The sequence below is a fragment of the Mastomys coucha genome, chromosome X (genome assembly GCF_008632895.1).
Source record: "Mastomys coucha isolate ucsf_1 chromosome X, UCSF_Mcou_1, whole genome shotgun sequence".
NCBI lineage: Eukaryota > Metazoa > Chordata > Mammalia > Rodentia > Muridae > Mastomys > Mastomys coucha.
The window spans coordinates 157,843,520-157,853,597 of record NC_045030.1 but is presented as its reverse complement, the minus strand read 5'-3'; the positions used below and the strand labels follow the sequence as shown (position 1 = coordinate 157,853,597).

At 39.8% G+C, this 10,078-nt stretch overlaps 1 protein-coding gene across 1 annotated transcript in view; it reads right to left on the bottom strand.

The window, feature by feature from the left end:
- Pir (pirin) overlaps positions 1-10,078 on the bottom strand; it is a 95,425-nt gene that overhangs the window by 17,881 nt on the left and 67,466 nt on the right. The window contains exon 7 of the mRNA XM_031370894.1: positions 6,028-6,072. Within this exon, the coding sequence (XP_031226754.1) occupies positions 6,028-6,072 (45 nt within the window). The remainder of the gene's footprint in view (positions 1-6,027; positions 6,073-10,078) is intronic.

The window sequence follows — 10,078 nt, the reverse complement described above, 5'->3', positions numbered from 1 at the left end:
AGAGGAAGTTAGTACACGTAAAAAAAAGTCGATGGCAGAAAAAATAATTAAAAAATGTGCTTAATCACTGGCTTTGGAAGACAATGGTGGCTGGAATATAATCCTGAGTTTAGTGTGTGACAACTTTCCTGGTGAAAATACTTCCACCTTTGCCAATTCCAAGGAATCACCATGAGCTCAGGAGCAACGGCCCCTGCAAATTAGCAAGAGTCAACCACAACATAACATCCATTTGTCAAAGGCACATGTCAGCAAATGCCATGGGGTGAACAGCAGAACTCCATTGACTTCCCACTGGCACGGGGGTTTGGCAAGAAGTCAGGGAGTCCGAGAGCAATATCATTTAGAGTTGGATACTATTTTAAACTGTGACACGGAAAGGCATTTTATTAGGTGTGCTTAATTGACATCCTCTGTGGACAACAAACCATATTTCTATCTTCAACTAATTCATATGTAACAGCCAGCACCCACGTGGCCAGCTCCAGGACTCTGAGTTTGTCATGTAGTATGTGTCCTGATACTGTTTTAATAGAGTGAGCTGACAAGAGACAGCACTCAGAAATCCTGCTGAGTTGGTAGTTCTCAGCAAGCACCCCATATCAGGATAGTGTGTTTGACAGCAATGTTGATTGACCTGTGAGGAAATCCTAATTTAGAAGCAGACTTGATGCTGGGTGCCCATGCTCCTCCCTACTGATGTATAAAGTGAAATCACAGTGAGGTGCAGAAGGGGCCATTTAAAATGTTCTACTCCAAGGAACACTTTTTTCACTGACACCAGAGTCAAGCTGCCAGGTGGATGATTTTCACTCTATCTTGAGTTTCTAGCTTCTTAGGCAAAGTCTTTAAAATAGCGCCCCAGAGAACAGACTGATTGCATTTTCCTTTCCAGATCATTTCTGTGGTAGTTCACTCATCTGGTTATCTCCTGAACCTAAAATAAGTCCCCCTGAAATATATCCCATTGTTTCTGACTACTTGTAATTATAAAATGAGACAAATCAGATAATAAAATACTTTCCATTGGCAGTCTCTGCCAAGAATGTTAAATCTAATAACATAGTTAAGGAACATTTAACCAAAAATGTTATTACTTTTTTTGCCTTAACAATCATAAAAGGGCAAAATACTTTTTAAAATGTGTGTTTTTTGTTTTTTGTTTTTTTTAAGGTTGGGGTCCAGCTCCAGTGTGTGAGCATCCTCTTTTCATTTTCTTTGCTTTATGAGAGAACTAGGGTCTTACTCTGTTCCACGCATTCTGGTAATGTCTATCTCACGCATTCTGGTAATGTCTATCTCACATTTTAACATCATTAAATTTATATGTATAGCAGAAGCTCTACTACAACAGAGACTGCCACCAATTGAAAAACAAATTGTCCCAAGCACCTTATTTAAAGTGTAAATGTCCTGTAATTTACAAATTTTGATAAATACAATTGAGGTGTTTGGTAGCTAGATTAAAGCCTTGTCCTTCAGTTTATCTAGCATGTATTTCTTCTATGTATGAGCATTTGTGCACATCTGCATGTGGATAGTAGTCTGACTAGAGGCTGACATTGGGTGTCTTCCTTAATTAGTTTTTTGAGGCAAGGTCTCTCACTGATCCTGGAACTCAAGGATTGCTTAGACTGGTTGGCTCACAAGCCCCAGAGATCTTCCTGTCTTCCCAACATAGAACTAATTTTACAGATGCCTACTACCACCACACTTAGCTTTTTTTTTTTTTAAATAGATGTCGGGGATCTGAACTTTGATCATCATGCATGGACTGATGCCTACGGACTTATCTCTTCTGCCTTCTGTCCTCTTTTTAATGTATACCTATTTTAGGCACCACCAAAATCCTTCTAGATTATTACACTTTCCCCAATCCCTCAGTTTTCTGTCACTTGTTTTCTCCAGCAATTTCCTTTTACAAAGCATTTGACTTATTTCCACTTATTCTACTAATTTACATATCACCTATTATGCTCTGCATTATTCTCTTGAGACAGGGTCTCTCATGACTCTGGAGCTAAGCCAACAAGCCACAGTGGTCCTTTCTGTTCCTTTCCCATATCACTGGGGCCACAGGCACAAACAACCATGTTCAGCTTTTTACATGGGTTCTGAGGATTTGAAATGGGAATTCTTGGTCTACACCCTGGGATGCCCTGCCTCATCCACATCACTTGTCATTGAGGATGCTGGTGAGGAAGAGGAAGCCAGAGGCTGAGAATCTCAGTGACTAGCCAGCATAAGCTGAAACTGTGGAATCCAGGTTCAGTGAGAGACTTTTGGGAAAAAAAGTGGGAGGTCACTGAGGAAGAAACTTGATGTTGACCTCCATGTGAACCTACACACATGTGCACACATTCATACTAACAAGCATGTACCACACCACACACATAACACAACATACACATTTTTAAAGATCTTATTGTACTGGGTTCCATAAGGTCATTTCAAGCAAGTACATAACTGAATATATTTCCCTCATACATCACTACCTCAACCCTTCTCTTCCCTCCCCCCTTTGTTCCCTAGCTAATAGCACTCTTAAATTTTTACTGTATGCAGTCTTCGAAGATTACTCTTGCTATCCAAATCATGGCTTATTTGTTCTAGCCCAAGATACTACCTAATGCTGTTGTTTCATTAACTGGACAATGGGAACTTGACACTTTAAAAGGGAATGACTTACTGATCAGCTCCTGCCATCTGGGGTTGCCATTTGTGTTTATAAGCAAGATAAAATTGAGGTACTAAAGTTCGGAATCATTTTCTGGTTACTCACTATAAACAGTGATTTCTGTTTGACCATTTTTTTTTTTTAATTCTGGTGATATGTTGTTTTGTCCTTTTGTTTTTCACATTGGCAACATCATGAAGGGGTGGATAGGAGCAAAGCAAGAAGATTAAATACAAATGAAGTCATTTGGCCTGTTGCTCATTGGTTGAAGCAGAGTCTTAAGAGGCCAGTTTTTGTGGAGCTGGATTCTGTCCATGGTCCAGTTTAGCTTGGACACACAAATTCACTCAGAGGCTAAAGACCACAATTCAATCTTCTGCCAGATGTTTTGTACATGTGGCCCATGGTCATGGGGTGGGGTAATAAGCCAGTGAGAAGAATGACTCAGGACAAATCCACTGTATGTCAAGGAAAACAAGTGGAAGTGTAGGTGCTCCTTAGCCAAGAATTTCTGAATGTTTCACTTCTTGATGTCTGGGGGGTAAAGGTCTGTCTGGAAATGAGGCTGAAATTACTGGATAACAGTAGTTCAGGGTACATGGTAAATACATGAAATTCAATAAAAACTTGGATTACAATACGTCTTCCATTTATTTATCTATTGTCCATGGCTGTTTTTGTGCTACATGGGCAAGGTATAGTAGTCTCGGAGACAAAAATATTTGCTTTTTGGTCCTTTCCATAAAGTTTGGTTTCCCCTCTAACTCCCACTTTTTATTATACTACATAAACATTTCTGGAATCTTTAACATTTTAAACTCCATGCTCTTTATTAATTCCATCTCTACAGATTATTTTTTAATCTTAAAATAATAAGTCAAGGATGAGACCTCCATAAAAGATCTTCTTCTAGTTTTATAAAGTACTATATTGATTATCAGAATATAAAAAAAATGATGCCTTGTTTTTCTCAGATAGTTAATACATTTCACTGTGTACATACAGGCACTTACTGTACCACTGCTAGAGGTTTTTTTTTTTTTTTAATTTGAATCTTTACTCTCTTGAATGATAAAATATGTGATTTTTGTTTGGGGCTTGTAATTAAAGTGCTATTCAGTGAAAGAGGAACGAAGCCCAATTATACCACCTTATGAATAAATTTGAATTAACTGTTATTTCCAGAAGACTCAAGTGATTGAAAACCTTTTTTTTTTTTTTTTTTTTGAGAATATAAAGAATGGTTTAAATAAATCACTTGGGATGCAGCATCACGCCCTATACAGATGTCATTAGCAGGCCATCTGTCTGCAAATTGAGAATATATTTTGCAATGAGGATGCTCCCTGAAGTTGAGAATGTATTTCCCAGCTGGCATCCCCTATAGGAGTGTGGTAGAGAGCATTCAACTCCAGAAGATCTCAGAAATGGGGAATTGGGGCTACACCTTGGGTATCCACACCCACATGCATGTTAGTCATCACTGTGGATGGAGATGAGGAGAGGGAATCCTCTAGCCTCTTCCTGAAGCACAACTTGAATGAATATTCTGGTATAAGGAGCTAATTCAGGAGATAATGCCAGTGAGCAGCAGTCCAGAAATGAGCAGTTATTCAGGGAAAGGAAGTGTAGTCGAGTTACCTTTCTATTGCTATGACCAAACATCATGACCAAAGCAACTTATGAAAGAAGGTATTTGGTTGGGCTTAAGATTTCCGAGGGTTAAAGTCCATGATGGTAGAACAAAGGCATGGCAGTAAGAAAAGCTTCATGCTCACATCATGATCCACAAGCACAAGTCAGCGAAGGTACATTGGGATGACATGGGTCTTTTAAAACTTCAAAGCTCACCTCTAATGCCACACCTTCTCCTACAAGGCCATGAATCCTAATCCTTCCTAAACTGCTCCACCAACTAGGGACCAAGGAGTCAAACAGGAGCATATGGGGGCCATTCTCATTCAAAACATCACAGCAAGGAAGGACAGGCACCTGATCATACAGTCCCACTGTGCTTGAGAATAACCCCAGTGGGAAATTCAGGAATGGGTTCTGACATAACCTACTCAAGGAGACAGATAACTTCCAGAAATGTTGATGCTTCAGTGCTTCTGTGCTTCCTGACTGAGCCAGAGCAATCTTTCCAAGTTTCAGGAAAAGTGGTGTAGACACTGACAGTTGGAAGTTGGTCAGCAGGTACTATGGAAGCAACATTATGAGGGGCTTATGTAGAACATTCATAGAATATGCTATAGCCTAGCCATTTGCTGTCATCCCTACAAAGAGCTTTTTCCTGTCTCCAGGAAAATGAGGATGGTTGGGATGGACACAAACAGAAGCAACCTGCTTTGCATGGTCCTCTCCTATCATGCAGATTCAGTCTCTTTTGCTATCAGTTTGGGTAGGCTTGAAAACACAAGCTGGCTTGAATTCTACATTGTAACTGAATGTAGTGTAGGCAGGACATGGAGACTGAGATGAGGAACACTTGGATAGTAGTGACTTTTCTATTGCTGTAATTTTTTAAAAACCACAAAGGCAACTTATAAAAGGAAAGGTTTACTTGGCTGGTGGATCCTTGGGGATAAGATTCTGTCATAGCAGGGAACTATGGCAACAGACACAGCACTGTGGCTGGAGCTGGCTGATGAGAACTTAAGTCCTGAACAGCAAGCAGGAAGCAATGAGCAAGTACTAGCAATGGTGAGAGTCTTGAGTCTCTGAAAGTGTACTTCTAGTGGCACACTTCCTCATAAGGTCACACCTCGGAAACATCACCAAAGAGAGCCACCAACTGGGGACCAAGAATTCAAAGGACAAAGTCTATGATGGCCACTCTCTTTCATACTACCATAGTTCGATTCTTGTGTCAGGTGTACAGATGTGAAACCATGGCATAAATATCTTCTTCTAGGTAGCCCATTGCTCATGTATAAAATGAGAGTTGCTTTGTTCTCAAATATGCATTTCATTACAAACAGCAGCATACAACCCTTAGAATAAATGAAGAAAATGTGAAATACCTAAAATACCTAACTTGTCTTCTTGTATCTCCAAAGGGATACACAGACTATGGCTCACATTGGAGCCTACTGGAGCTCCACCTCTTTATGGGTACGGAAACTGCTAATCTCACAGGTTTAACACTCCCGTGCCTTTTGCCTGGACCTGTTTGTTCCTGTTGTTCTCTGTTACTGAACACTCAGGAAGTTGTAAGCCACCCTGCTTCAGATTGGTGTGGGAAGAAAGGAGGCACAATATTAAATTACATACAATAGTTTCAGTAGTTTATTCTTTCAATGTTTGAATTAAACTGCAATTGAACCCCAAATGGCATACCCTTTACTCACCAATATATACATCTCCAGAGATGGTATAAATGAAACTTGTCCACCCTGAAAAAGGACCAGAGACATTGCATTCATTGCATTATTAGTGTTATTAGTATGCAGTATATATATGTATATGTATATATATGTATACACACACACTCATTTTGTCTCTATTACATGTATGATATAAACAAGTATAATGGTAACAAAAGAAAAAGTTGAGTATGAAATATTTTATTTTCTTTTAGATATGTGTTTTAAGACTTTAGTTCTGTGATCTACTTACTATATATACTATATATTTACATACTTTTCTCCTCCCTCTCTCACATATATACATACACAGCACATATACAAACACACATTTCTATACTTAAAGGACTTAGAGTCTTTGCTATTTAAGGGCCATCCAAAGTAGGAACTATACAATACTGTTAACTTTGGCAATTTGACAAAAGTTCTATTAACACATTTATTTTATTGTACTGTATTTTATTTTATTGTATTTTATTTGTGTGTGTGTGTGTGTGTGTGTGTGTGTGTGTATGTGTGTGTATTTATCAGGTGCCAGAAGGGAACAACAGAGCCCCTGGAGTTCCAGGCATTTGTGATGTGGGTGCTGGGATCTGAACTATAGTGGTCCAATAGAGCAATAAGCAGTGTGAATTTCTGAGATTCTCTCTAGCCTACAGATTGTTTCTTACAATTGTTACCATGCTATAAGCTACAGAACTCCATTTGCTGTACTTCCAAGCAGGCTGAAGTATAAATAGTGATACCATTCAAGCTTGTTTATTTATTTATATTTTAGTTTCCAGTGAACACATCCCATTTCTATCTATTCTAAAAAAGTGCATATATCAATAATGAGTGACACATCCTGAAGCATTCTGGTGATTGACCTAACTGGGTCATCCTGGGAATTAAATATATATGAACAAGAAGGTGGGATTAGCTACTCTCAATGGAAGCAGTCTCTGTAGGGAAGCAGTCACGCATCTCTAGGCTGGAACAACCCAGGTGGAGGTAGAAACTAGGCTGGATATTTTCTGCACAAACTCTTAACTTTTGCCCTTGAACCAGAGGAAAGTTTTTCCCTTCCTCCAAGCCCCACCCAAGGAAGGCTTTGCCATTCGAATACTGAGAGGCACTGGAGCCCTTCGCATGGCCATGTTCATGTGAACAACACCCATGCAGTCAAGACTTCACTTGCTCCCTACAAAGGAGGATCCAAAACTTTTGGTGATTAACAGATTTCAGATGGCCTGAATGTAAGATCCCTCGAATTGTCCCCATAAGTTTTCAAAAAATAAATAAATAAATAAATAAAAAGGATACTGTAATTTGTGTAGGTGCACACATGTGTGTATACATGTGGAGGCCAGTGGTCAACCTCAGGTGTCCTTCCTCAGGAGCCATCCACCTTGCTGAGACTGGGTCTCTCACTGGATGAAACCTAGGACTCACAGCTAAGACCTCGCTGGCTGGCCAGCAAGCCCCAGGGATCTGTGTGCCTCTGATTCCCCAGTGCTGGCATTTCAAACTCATGCCACTACTTCTGGCTTTTTCTGAGATATTACAAGAGCGAATCTAAGCCACCTGAGAATAAGCCTGATTCGTTCCCTCCCTCATTTAGTGGTCCACCATTTGTTGAACCTCTATTGTTACTACACACTGTGGGTACAGATTCACATATCAAGAGGGTACAGTCACTGGTATTCAAGTGGGGCAGACAACAGGAAGGTTGAAGGTCCCTCATAGACACTGAAAACACATGCCAATAACCTATTACTCCATTCTTATGTGCATACCCTGGCTTTGCAAGGACCCTTGTTTCTTTCTAATGGATGATCATCCCTTCTATTCCTGCTCAGCCCAGTTAAAAGTCCTACCCTACAATGAAATCCCTTTCCTCTCAGCTTTAAAAAGAAAGGTTTGGATTGGAAATGGTTAACATTTCTTCTGCTAAGTGCAGATGGCTTATATTTCTTGTTTATCTTGACAAAAAAAGTAACTCGTTATTTTAAGAATACTAAAGCATAGGCCATCTAAGCTGTAAATCTTTCTGTACATCTCATTTCTACCTCAACATAAGTGGTGAGCAATTTGGTATTTATACCTTGGGGACTTTTGCCTTTTATGTACTACTTAGCATTTGCTTCAAAAATAGAAGAAATTCAGTGCTGTATTTTAAATATCTGTCCATATCAGAGCACAGAGCAGTAGCACATCCTGTCATGAATGTATTTTTGTTCATGTACTCAATACTGTCTTCATATTTTCAAGGCAGCTGAAAGGTAATTCTTTCGAGAGACATGCCAAAACCCTCATTGTTCTCAGTTGCTTGGCTGAGGTTTTATGCTGAATCTTTTAAATTATCCCCATGGGATTTCTCCTTCAGTTCCTGCTTCATCCTCCAAACAGATCACTTGGGTCTGTTTTTCTCCCCCTTTGCAAATCCTTTTTGGCAAACCCCTGAAGGACAGCGCGTGTGCTTCAATAAGCTGCCAAGTGAGTGTTCTACGTGCAAGTATCTGGTTTTGCTTCTCATTAAAGTAGTCTACTAGATTACAGAGTGTCTTTGCTCAGTATAACACAATTCATGTTGCCTGGTAGAAAGCACAAAACATTAGAGCTAGCAGAACAGGAGCAGTCGAGCAATCTCCCCTTCATCGTTTTTGCAGCAAAATGTCTACCTACAAGTGCAATTAATCTTTGTTTCATTTCTAGGGAGCACTAGTTCTTAGGGCTGCCAAATGGAAAATAAATGTCAAATAGTATAAATGAATGCATACTATATGCTTAAGAAGAAACATATTTTGTTCAAATTACTCTTTTGATAAAAGCAGGATTGCATCAGCTGAGGGCTCTCCTCTGTACGATTTTGTTTTGGTTTCATTTTTCAAGACATGGTTTCTCTGTGTAGCCTTGGCTGTCCTGAATCTGCCTTTGTAGACCAGGCTGGCTTCAAACGCTCAGAAACCCTCTTGTCTCTTCCTCCCAAGTACTGAGATTAACGGTGTGAAGCACCAACACTGCCCAGCTTCTGTGCAATGTTCAGGCCCTTCCTTCCTTCCTTCCTTCATTCCTTCCTTCTTTCCTTCCTTCCTCCCTCCCTCCCTCCCTCTCTTCCTTCCTTCTTTCCTTCAACTCTCCTCTCACTTTTGTGCTCTGCACTAGAAATTGATGCCACCCTCAAATTTCTGTCATTCTATCAGAAGTCACATAGCCTACAATTTCTCCCTTTCCCTCTTACAAACATGGTGGCCACCCTACTGTCTCTTTGCAGGCTGGGAAGACCTTCCCTTGGGAAATAACAAATAAAATATGCTGAGATGATGATCATATTTTTCTTCTAGTCCCTGAGGACAGTTAAGGCAGCAACACATACAAGTCAGAACTCCTTTAGCCAAACATAAAGCAAATGTACAATGTGGGTTTTAAATATGTAAATCATTTTCTGTAGCATTCACTCTATTTCCAGGGAGGTTCCTAATTCATAAAAAAAATATCCCTAGTGAGAGATTTCCTCAGCCTACATTCCTCAGCTTAATCCAGACCATTTTTCTCCTGGCTTCATTAAGAGTTCATAATTCTAGTCAATTTATAACTATTCTTATGTATGTATGTATAGGAAGGAGTAGAAAAACATGGCTAGCTGACACACCAAATTCCTAACAGAAGTCAGCTTAGTAGAGAGTAGAGAGTAGAGAGGGCAAAGGGGCTAAGAAGAGAACATACCTATCCCCAGACTTAGGCTTACAATATTACCAGTCTCCAAAGCAGTTCCGATCCCAGAAGCCTGCATGGAACATCTCCACATTCAACTTCCACAGGTAACTCCTCTTTAGACCTGACACCTGGCCTTCTGGGATCAGAGGCAGAACTGCCTGGTCCTCTCCTGTCCTCTTCTTCCAAACAAACTAAGTTTTTAAAAAAATGTTTGCTTTGAAGTAATTTTAGACACACTGAAGAGTTTCAAAGATGTTATAGAGAATTACTGTATATTTTTGCCTAGGTTCTCTCAAAGCCAAGACACTATCTCACATGCTTCACTATTTTTTGCTAT